The sequence below is a fragment of the Panthera tigris genome, chromosome A1 (assembly GCF_018350195.1).
Source record: "Panthera tigris isolate Pti1 chromosome A1, P.tigris_Pti1_mat1.1, whole genome shotgun sequence".
In the NCBI taxonomy this organism is placed as follows: Eukaryota; Metazoa; Chordata; class Mammalia; order Carnivora; family Felidae; genus Panthera; species Panthera tigris.
The window spans coordinates 143,964,582-143,976,636 of record NC_056660.1 but is presented as its reverse complement, the minus strand read 5'-3'; the positions used below and the strand labels follow the sequence as shown (position 1 = coordinate 143,976,636).

General features: G+C 40.9%; 1 protein-coding gene across 3 annotated transcripts in view; it reads right to left on the bottom strand.

The window, feature by feature from the left end:
- Nucleotides 1-12,055, bottom strand: part of RASGRF2 (Ras protein specific guanine nucleotide releasing factor 2) — a 239,691-nt gene that overhangs the window by 101,342 nt on the left and 126,294 nt on the right. For 2 of the 3 annotated variants that reach the window (XM_007079978.2, XM_042989311.1), the window contains exons 14-15: nucleotides 6,642-6,890; nucleotides 5,625-6,013 (exon numbers count right to left, since the gene is read on the bottom strand). In XM_007079978.2, the coding sequence (XP_007080040.2) occupies nucleotides 5,625-6,013; nucleotides 6,642-6,890 (638 nt within the window). The remainder of the gene's footprint in view (nucleotides 1-5,624; nucleotides 6,014-6,641; nucleotides 6,891-12,055) is intronic. The other variant, XM_042989305.1, reaches the window with a different exon arrangement.

The window sequence follows — 12,055 nt, the reverse complement described above, 5'->3', positions numbered from 1 at the left end:
AGAGGGACTTTTCCAGATTGTGTATCAGACTGGGATCAAAATTGGGACTTCATCTAATTCTTTGCTTGGGTTGCCCCCTTAAGCCAACTAAAATTTGAATCTCTACCAATGTGGCTCCCAAGAAGCTCTGGGGACTCCTAAGGATTGAGAGCTGCACTGTCCAATATGTTAGCACTAGCTAAGTGTGTCTGGGTAAATTTAAATCAAAATTAACTGAAGTTACATTACTATTTCAGCTCCTTACTTGCACCAGCCATACTCTAAGTGCTCAGTACATGTGGCTGGTGGCTATGGTACTGGACGACATAGATATAGAGCATTTCCGTCCCCCCAGAAAGTTCCATTGGATACCCCCAATCTAAACCTAGTGGTCAACAGGAGGCAAGTGGAAATTTTTAGAATGAACTGTGGGGAGAGTTAAAGATCATTTGAGCCTTTTCACTGCAGCTAAGATCCTCTGAATAAAAGGCACATCATTCTAGGGTCACATTAGGCTATTACTGATGATGTTTCTGTATCCCTCCCACTGGCTTATTAACCAGGTAAAACTACAACTTTGTGGATGTTCTTTCATGGAAAAGCACTACAAAAATTTCAAAAATTTCCAGCAACTTCTGTATTTCTGCTTCCTTGGGCTTTTCGGTAACCACTAAGAGCTGTGTCACCTCCACTAACTTCACATCATTCCCCCTCCCCGCCCCCCCCCCCATCAGCAGGACTGTTCTCAACTCAGCTCCCTCTGCCATTCCATTCAGGATTTCACTCAATAAACCCTTCTAAAATCCCTAACGACTTCTTGCACATGATTTACTTCTTTGGAAATACGACCACAGTTCTGTTCTTTTGAAACAGAAAGGGGCCAGGGAAGGGAAATGCTTAGGCTCTTTCCCTGAATGACATAATTACAGTAAAGCTGGCAATGATGCAGGATACAGACAAAAAATCAGTGCTTAGCTGTGAGTTTTATTATTTTCTAAATAACTCCCTCAAAATTCAGTAATGGAAGGCATCTGTTTTGCAAGAGCAAGCAGAATATCAAATACGTGTCCTTGGTCTGATTCAACCATTCACTCCTCTGAGGCAAATGAAAAAATCATTTAGTCAGCTATACTGAACCCAAAAAACTTCCCAGTGAGAGAGATGGTCAGGCTTCGACTATGCCCTGAAAGAGGAGGAAAGCAAAGAATAACACTGTAAGCAAACAGGCAGCTACAGAGAGAAGAATCCATGCCAGCAGGGTGGGGGAAAGAAGCATTTCCTTCTGGCATGTTCACTTTCAATCAAGTTCCATGCAAACAGCTTTGCTTTCAAGACGAGTAGGCAGATGTGGGCTCAAAACAAATGCTAAAATTGGGAGCACTTTCAGCCCACAGGCAGGCAATTTTCAAGCTAAGAACACAGAAACAGACACTAGCGATGCGGACTGCTCCGCAAACTTCGACACTAGGTTGCACAGCCGTGACCCAAGTGCACGCTGGTGGGTAAGAATCCCAAACACAGTGAGCAGTCCTGTGACCTTTCCCTCTGTGCCTGCCCCTGCTCTGATTTTTGTTGAGATCCCACCATCAAGCGGAATACAGATGTTAGTTGGGCTAATATATGCACTTTGTAGAAAAAGCGAGGGTAGAATATGGTGGGGACTGCCTGATAGGAAGAAAGGAGGGCACTAACAGGTAATAAGATCTGAGGACTGGGTTGGGGGGAAAATAAAGTGCATTATTTTTCCCTCTGAAGTTCATCGTCTTGCTCACTTTGAAGGACAGTTCCTATTTCTCTTCTTTCCCTTCATGTCATTTGAAGTTCTCTTGCCAGGAAATACTGTGAGGTTGGCATTATCATTGCAATGGCAATAAAACCAGACAAAAGTCACTTGCATTTTTCAAGCGGTATACCCCAAAACTGTCTAGCTGATCTAGTGAGAGAGACCTATGGCCTCAGTAGGGACCTAATGGAGGAAGCTGTATTACGGAATGAGGTTGTATGGAGTTGTATCCTGAAGTGAAAAGCCAAAAATGTATAAACTGTTGGCATGAGATTCTTATTCAAGTTTGCCAACTGTTTTAAGTGTTAACATTATGCAGAGCACATGCAAACATCTTTCAAATTAAAGACAGATCAGTGTCTCCCTTTTCTTTGCCAATTAGAATTTTCAAGACTAGACAGCGGAGTTAACACAGCAGCATTCTTGGCTTCTAAAGACATCCTATACACACACACACACACACACACACACACACACACACACACACACAACACACACACACAGAACGTGTCAGACTGATGCTGAAGTAAAGCATTTTTAAACTTATTTATTTTGAGGAAGGGAGGGGCAGAGAGAGAGGGAGACAGAGAATGTCAAGCAGGCTCCACTATGTGAGCACGGAGCCCGATTTGGGGTTCGATTCCGTGAACCGTGAGATCATGACCTGATCCAAAATCGAGAGTCCCTTAACCAACTGAGCCACCCAGGTGCCTCTGAAGTAAAGCATTTTATCCATGACTTTCTTGGGGCTATTCATGGCCAATATTGTCCACTTACCAATACAAAATAAAAGAAAAATCTAAGTCTATGATTCTTTTGTTTCACCTCTTCAGAAAAATGCCACAGAGCTGCCTGGCCTCCAGTGTTAATTCTGAGCTTTCTACTCACAGTGTTTCCTTTATGGGAATGCACAGGATACACTGTTCTCCAGTCCCAGTAGCAAGAAAAAATGTGCCTGTACACCAGTCTATTCTTAGGTTTCAATACGAATCACGTAATTGATTACTTTCAGAACCAAAATCAGAGCAACTCTAGGAACTGCAGAAGACCACAGTGTTGTGTTCACTGTTCAACAACCATACCCTTGGCTTCATCCAATTTTCTTCATTGCTTGATTTTCCTACCCATTTTATTTTTAATCCAGCTGTACCATGTTCCTGTTTGAACTACCACCTTAACTACTTACTAGGAACAAGTGGGAACAACATAGGAAGTAAATACATTAAGAGCAATCAGAAGGCAGCTACAGAAAGGGAAAAGAAATAAAGATGTAAAGAAGTGGCGTGAAAGGAATGGAGGGCGATCAGAGTGATAAGGGGGTGCACAAGTAGCGGATGTGAGCAAGAAACACAGAGGGGAGAGGAGCTGACTTCTCTGGAGGAGAGGCTGGCTGCAGGGCACTTCATCAAGTGCTATGGGCCCCACGTGATGCAGTCCTGGAACCTCCCCATCACCCAGAGAGCAGCTCTGCACTTAACAATGAGACATTTCTAACTCACGAACCACGTGGATAAACTAACTCCTGAAAAATCTAACTACAAATCATTTGTTTGGGGGAAATCCAGTGAAAATAGGGGCATTAAGCCCTCAGCTATTTTTCTAATGTGGGAAAGAACCTAATGTTTTTACCACACCATTCTTCATAGGCGTCCTCCACTTTCGGCCACTGGTCATAAATGATCATTGCTGCCACATGACAAGCTCTCCAGCTGCCACTAGCTGTGTCAACAATGATCGTACCTTGGTCCAACATCTGCACTGACCAGCCTCTGCAGACTTTGTCAGTGTCCTTCCTCAGGAACTTGATCCAGTTCTTTCTCATTTATCTTGGTCTCCCTGAGTCTAACTTGATCCAGGGGAAAAACTGCTAATTCCTACCAGTAACCACACTTCCATCCTAGACAGTAGGGCAAACAGGTTTTATATGACACTGGACCATCACTACACACCCTGGGCTTGGGCTCTGAAGACCAGAATAGGGAAGTCGGGGAACAATGTCACAGTCTGTGGGCAACAAGTTAAACTGGAAGGATTAACCACAGCAGGCAGTGGGCAGCTTGACTGAAGACCTCTAGAACAATGGCACGTATTTAGATCAGCCTCAGATCCATGAATGTCTGACACTAACATGCTTATTCCTAAAGCTCTCCTCACTCAAAATAACACAAGAATCCAGACTTAGCCCCAAACTTCTCCTCTCCTATTTACTGCAATCCAATAAAGGAAGGAACAGAACTTCCCATATTCTGGAAAACTCCTGTACTTCCCAGGGCACCCTGCCCAGGTCTGTGATAAATTTCCTTCAGTCACACTCTCCACAGAGGTTCCCAAGCACTGAGGCTGGATCAAACCCCAGATGCACTTGTCAGTTTATGCGCTGCCTCATTATTCCTGAGAAGAATCCATCATGATTCTACCAAAGCTTGTTGTTCTAATGACTTTTTAATTATCTTCCTTCTTTCCTCCTCCTTAGTTGCTAACTTGTCAATTTAAAGAATTTCTTGTTTAAGAGGGTGTTACTTTTGATGATGACAACCATCCAGTTAAAATTCCATTAAGTACTTCACTCAGGAAGCTTATTTTTAAATTATCTGAGCTAAGAAGTACTTGGAAGCTTTAAGCTGGTTGAAAAGCAAGGGTTTATGCTTCCATCTGTGTGATCCTCCTTGAAATTTGTGATCTTAGATTAAATGCCCAATTTTTTTTAAGTTATCAGTAAAGAAATAAGTTATTCAGAAAACAAAAAGCTGTTTGCTAATTGGCTATGAAACCTTTTTTATTTTCATCACAGAAACACTAAAAGCAACAAGGATCACTTCCTCTGACCCCTACATGTACCAAGCTGCAGAAGGTAAGGTGACATAACACAGGACTCTTAGTTCACTGAATGTTTTGCTTGGTTCATTCATTTAACAAAAATTTACTACCAGCTAGGCACTGGCCAAGGCAATGAGAGTACAGAGATGAACAAGACAGACAACTTGCTGATCTTATGGAGCTTACATGGAGAAAGACTGTCCAGGCAGAGGGAAAATCATGTGCAAAGTCCCTGAGGCAGAGATGATTGATGTGTTACTGAGACACAAAAAGAAAATCCATGTGACTATATCCTAGTAGATGAGGGAGCATTATAGGAACAGGGGTTGGAGAGAGAGACGATCCAAGTCTCATAGGATCTGGAGGCCTTGTGAGGGAGAATGTACTTTAATCTAAGTACCATAGAAAATCATTAGAGAATTTAATCAGGAAAACATATCATCTAATTCACTTAAAAAAAAAAACACACACACATTTTGGCTGTCATGGACCGTGAACACTGTCTCATATTTTATTTCTCTCCCTATATCCCTATTGTAATATGAAGCACTGCCTTGATAACTAAACCAAAGAAGCCATCTTAATGTTTCCAGGCTGGGTCATCCTTAGCAGGGGAGGCTGGAAGCTGTACAGATATTCAAGGCAGACACTGGAGCAGAAGGCTCTGGAAGGCCCAAGCTCAAAGAACAGAGTGCCCACCATTCACCTCTACACAGAGTATCATGTTAGGCTCTTTATCCAACCAGCCTTAATCAAATTCCATGAAGAATGTTCCAATAACACCATTCAGATAATGGTGTTCTTCTATACACAACTGACTATAATTAGCCTTTTACTGTAGAAGATCTCAGGACAAGCTTAAGTTGCTCTCTTTTCCATACAAGCTAGAGTGACTTACAGGAATTTCTCTTCTAACTAGCCATTGTATTCATTCTACTTTCTACAGGGAGGTGGGAGGGCTAAAAAGAAAGGGATCTAGGGTTCCAGAAGGAATGGTGGGGGAGCAGGTGGCCAGCAAACACGGGGTGTGGCAGCTGGATAATACCTCTTTGAATACTTCGTTTTAGCTTGTTACACAGATCCACGCGGGGATTATCTACATGCTCTTCTACAGATCCCGGGCTTTGTTCTGGAGAAGGAAGGCCTCTGCTAAGATCCAACGGTACTTTACCAGTGTGCGGCGGTGGGGATGCAGCAGGGCTGTGGGTGGTGGTAGGGCTGCTGGACGCTGAGCAGGTGGTCAGGTCCAATGCTCCTATCCTTGAGTTCAATGGAGAAGTCAAGGACAGCTTTCTGGCCCTCACTGGGGAGGACGTCCTGGACACAGCCAGTGGTGGTGGGGAAGAGAATTTGCGACACAGGCGTGGGGATTTGCCATCTACCAAATGTTCACCTCTACTGTTCTGGCTGGTAGCGAAAAACAATTCTAATGACCTAAAAATAAGAGCAGAAGCTATTAACAGATTGTAGCCAAGTGAAAACGATTCCCCTGATGTTATTTAAGAACATACTCTCTACATTAAAAGGCCACAACATCATGGCACTTCTGTTGTCTTCATTTAACACTACCTATATACCACACATTTGGCAAAGGAAGACAGACACTTTTTTAGGCCTTGACTAATCCCTTGCTACCAAACTGTGGTCCAAAGATAAGTAGCACTGGTATCTCTGGGGAGCTTGTTAGAAATGCAGAACTCAGGCTCTGCTCTAGACATGCTAACTCACAGCCTGCAGTTTAATAAGACCCCTGGGTGATTCTTATGCATGTTAAAGTTTGAAAAGCACGACTGTTAAAAAAAAAAAAAATTAAAAAAATAGGAAAGCCTAAAACAATGGAGTTAGCTTCCAAGTAATCACAGAGCCGGCAAAGATGACAGGGAATTTAGGGTTCTCAACTTCGTCCCTGGAGAACTCTCTGTGACCTCCACCCACCCCTGCTACAGGTGGGGCATGTAAGTTCCCAGGCAAGACAATCCTGCTCTGCAGAGCAACTGCTCATCTGCACGGAGATCCAGGGACCAGGGGGCAAACTTTCAGGACAGGCAAATCCTGGGCCTACCTGACGGGGATGGAGGTAAAAGGCCTCTTGTATATGTCGGAAAGTTTCGCCAGCACCACAGCTGCCGTAGTGAAAATACGATAGGTGTGCAGAAAGGTATTGAGGAAATCAATACTAAGAAACCGCAAGTCTGTCAGCCGCTCCAGAAGGCGCTCCACGCTGGCATAGCGGATCTGGGGCACTTTGCAGGAGTTGAGTGTTTTACTAAAGCAAATGTCGGTGTCATCTTTATGAAGACGGGCATCAGACCTACACACAAAGCAGGAACATAAGAACAAAACCAGGACATGGCTTCCTCTCAGCCACTGAGTATTTCCGTATTCGGAAACACACACACGTATGTGGGCTTCCCGTTGTAGTTGATAAAATACATTGATGTGACTTATTACATAGGCAGGGCTATAAAAACATCAAATATGCCATTATAATTTAGAAAGGTCAGAATTAATTGTGGAGAAGGTAATAATAACTCATTTCACTCTGTGGACTGCTTCTGCAGGGGAAGAAAAATATTTTTTCCTCAACCTTTCTGAGTTCTTGGCTGAACCGCTTGTAATAAAAGACAAGTTAGCAAGAGAAAAACAAACAGAAGTTTATTAACATGCATACCTCACGTACACATGGGAGATACCGGGAAAAAATGAGCAACTCCAGAGGTGGCTTAGACTTCAGGTTTAAATACCGTCTTAATAGGGAAAAGGTTGGGGGGTGGGGTGGGGGAGGTGTAGGCCTCTTAGGGGAGAGTAAATGATTTTTAGGAAAGATGAATGGGCCCTTAGGAGACTAGATGGGAGGTAGGATAGTTGGGGACAGTTCATCTAGGTGTGATATTGACTCCTTGTCTCCTCCCCTATAATAAAAGTCAATCCTCCCTGGTTGATGAAATTCTCAGGGAGGGGATTTACGACAATTGAGTGCCTTTTGGAGGATCTGTCTTTACGCAAATAAGAAGAGGTCAGAGTTCCCTGCATTTGCTATTTTTCAAGTGTACAGCTCAGTCAATATGCCCAAGTAGCATGTTTTGGGGTGGTATATTCTGCTTTCACCTTTCTCCCTAGTTCAATCAAGTTTTATTAGAGAAATGAAGCCAAAAGCCCTATATAGGAGGAGCATTGCTTATACCCTTAAATCAGAATATCAGAAGTGTGCTGAAAACTAAGTCATGGGGGACGTTCTTCCCACAGACCGATAGAAGGGGGGAGGGAGACACAGATAACACTGCTATATCTGTGGTTATTTTTTTCCTCACTTCTAATTTTGTGCATTTGTGCTTCCCCCCATTTTTCTTAACTAAACTGACCAACAGATTACATTATTAGGTATTTTTCCCTTTAGAACTGGCTTTTTGACCAGTTCTACTGTTTTTCTATATTTTAATGTATTTGTGTCTGTTCTTAATTATTTTCTTCCCACACTTTCTTAACAGCTTATTTTTTCTTTTCTTTTTTTTTTGTAACTTCCTGAACTGAATGCTTAATTCATTTCATTCTTCCTGGCTTATTAATGCATTTAAGGCTATCCATTTTACGAGTACAGTTTGATCCATAAATTGTGTGAATCGTTATGTCTTCATTATTTTGCAATATTTTGCAGTGTTAAAAGTGTCTTCATTAAAAAAAAAAAAGTAATGGGAGAGATTCTCCATGAACAGTATCCACCATTGCCCCCTGCAGTGTTCTGCTTTTTATTTTTTTTTCTTATTCTATAAAACCTCCCATCTGGCTGTTCTTTAAGCTTACCAGATTTCCTGGATGCCTGAGCAGCCTCTCCAGGTGGATGAGCACACCAGGGGGAGATGCACACAACAGCCCTCACAATCCTTGGCTGTGCTCAGAGCCCTCAGCCCGTGGTACACATTTGTTAGAAAGGGCAAAAGAAGCCAACAGAGAAGACATGCTTGTAAGAGGACATGCTTGGAAGCAGAGGCTGAATCCAAGTGGGGCTCAAAGAAATGCACCCCTTTGCTAGGACTGCCCAGAGCCCTCACATTCCCTTCTGGAACTCCTTGTTTCCCACCACTTCCACATCTCGGAAAATCAGTGAATCGGTGAAGTCCTGGATTTCACCACTTGATTAAAGGACATGCTGCAGGGTCAGGAACGTTCAGTGAGGCAAGTGCTTGCTGAGAATCAGTTCGCTTGTTGTGAGTGCCCTTAATTAGCCCCTTCAGCACTTGGAGGGATTTTAAATTATATATTTATTTTCTTTCAAATAAAATGGAATCAATAACTTTCTTAGCTTGCTTTTGGAAATTGCCCACTCCAATGTACGCTGGATGCATGCAAAAGTACTTCATTTGCAGGCTCGAAAGAGCATTTTAAATGAGCAGCTTACCCCTGCTGAGGAAGTAAGGGTGGTCTGTTTGTTTTAGCCACATAACTGATCTCAAAAAAACAAAAGTGCTTTTTTTGAGATTCTTGAAAATAGCGTGGGGCTCTTTTTTCCACTTACTATGTGACCCTTTATCAACTTTACTTTTATGGTTCTTAATTTTCTCATTAGTAAAAAGACCTTAGACCTTTACTAAATAAGTCAATCTGTCCAGAAGATGGCTGATCAAGGTAATCACTTTCTCCTCCTACCGTTTTCCCACTAAAAATCTCTATTTTCTAAGAAAGGTGAGGTCAACTATTATTAAAAGGAAGCAAGCCTTACCCTACCCTACCCTAAAATGTAAAGCACCACTTACAGGGCTGTTTTCACCCAATAAATGTCATAATTTTGCATTCTAATACTAGTTTTGAGCTTTGCATCTTTTAACCATAATTACTTTACTCAAAACACTGGAATAAATGGGGCACCTGGCTGGGTCAGTCAGTAGAGCGTTGCAAATCTTGATCTCAGGGTCGTGAGTTAGAGCCTCACGTTGGAAATAGAGCCTACTTAAAAACAGCAACAAAAACACTGGGAGAAAAAAGTATGTTGTGACAATACAAAATTAAAGTAAAACTAATTATACCACTGTCCTTCAAAATTATGATTACATTTTCATTTTAAGAAAAGAAAATAAATTAAATATTATGAAATTATTTAATTTTCCTTTATTACACTGAACACAATGTTTATTTCCTAAGGGACTCTCAAGAAAGATATAATGCATTACTTAAGCCTCCTGTGATAATAACAACTCCATTTTGGTAAACACTTAAAAATGCAATCTTGAGACACCAAACCCAAATCACCTATTATAATTACTTAGGTTTTAAAAGGAAGTGGGTGCCGGCAAAGTGATGCCATGTCAGTAACAAGACACAATTAAGATAGTTTTTCTTTTAACTCAAAAAAATGTCTTTTTTTTTCATAGTATGCACTTGGGAGGCACCAATACAGAATTTAGGGTAGAACAGGGCCCCAGACGGAACTATCAGAAGGAACGGAGGTTGCAAAATTATCCTCTTTCCTCTGACTGAGGAGAACCAGGCTCAATGGAAGGAATAAACAGATGAGAAGTAAGGAATAAATAGATGAGACATTACTCTGCCTTGGGAATACATCTAGAATAGTATAGATGGTCATCAAAACATCTGTGATTCTAATAGAAAATCCTTACAGCCCGAGATCCAGGTTTCTGTTCTAGCAGGAGAGCAGTTCCTGCTCATTCAAGTGTCACTCTGTGCGCCCAAAAGCAGGGAAGTCCTGGTCTGTGCGTGAAGTAGTTACACATATGAGGTTGGACATGGGTGCTAATGGAGTGACTCTGTGTATGCGTCTACCAAGCTCAAACGGACATCACAGGGGACAGAATATGTGTTTGTGCCATAACCAGTCAGGCACAAAACTAAAGTTTGTATCTGTATTCATTTCAAAAGTCAACAAACTGTACGTATAGCACGTGTGAAGTAGCTCTAGGGCTTTAGGAGCTTATGACTTGGCTGCAATGTCCAACTTACATATTCTCATTCTAAAGCAGGTGGGACTTTCATGGCTGTCTAACCTTCAAGAAAGTACTTTTAAAAATGGATAAAAGGAACATACACTATTTTATGAAATATTAATATAAGAATCCTGTGGTAGAAAATTAAAATAACTCTAACCCAATGATGTGAATTTAAAAATTAAATCACGGGGTTCCTGGGTGACTCAGTTGGTTGACCATCCAACTTCGGCTCATGTCCTGATCTTGGGGTTCATGAGTTTGGACCCTGTATCAGGCTTGCTTCTGTGAACACAGAGCGAGCTTCAGATCCTCTGTCTGCCTCTCTCTCTGCCTCTCTCTCTCTCTCTCTCTCTCTCTCTCAAAAATGAATAAATATTAAAAGAAGTTATAAAAAATAAAAATTAAGTCACAGTTTGGACCTCTTGATTTAATACTGCATCCTTTGTTTCTATCTTAGCATCACACATTTTTAACTAATATGGTTTTAGGAAACTATACTAAATCAAAACCTTATAAAACTGAACGCTTAAAAGAATCTTCACCCTAGAGCTTTAAAATGATCCTACCTAAAATGTTTCTAAATTTGACCAGTAATTTGAAATATTATCATTCTTTTATAATTTATATTTTTCTGTAGTAATTATGGCATTAGTATAATGTACTCTGCCTTCATCTAACATAATAATTGGTAAGTTCTAAAAGTTGTACTCTGGGGATGGTACTAATTACACTTATTACCTATTAGAAGAGGAAAATTAATGTTATTTATTGCCTTAGGACAAACGGCTCAGACCTAAAAAAAAAAAAAAAAAAAAACAAACCCACATTAAAAATGCATAGAGCACAAATATTTCCTTAGTTTCATGTAACTTTTGTTGAAAGATATAACAGGAATTTGGACCTCAAACAACCAAAACAATGAGAACAGGGAACAATTTGGTCAGCTTCAAAATACTCCTGAAACAATTTCTGAATTTGGAAACAAAAAAGTATGTAGAGACAAAAGCATTAATACAGAGAACAATGGCACATAGTCAGCGATATAATTTCTCATTTTAAACTACCATTTCCCTATTGATCACCTTAAATTATACGATATATTTTGTTGACCAAATAGCATGATGACAGCCCTGGGCAAATCCACATATAAGGAAAGGCAAATAGCCCTGGGCAAATCCACATATAAGGAACAGGCAGATGGTACCATGGAAAGGCCAGTTGATTCATGTCAGGTGAATCTAAACATATCTCCACAATCAAATCTGAGTAATATGATTCATACCCAGCTGGGAAGATGCCAAAAGGATCTGCCAAACTTTGATCCGGCCTCTGACACATCTGGCTGTCACAACTTTTTATATTGTGCTTGAAAATCTCAATAGGTTTTTTTCCTGAATGAAAGCATATGTAACAGTATAAAAAACATTTTTCTATGCTATGAATCAATAAACTATGAATTTGAAAACCCATTGTGATAGTCATATTATTTATAATAGCATATCATGAATTATTGCATTACTGCCAAGAAACATATTCA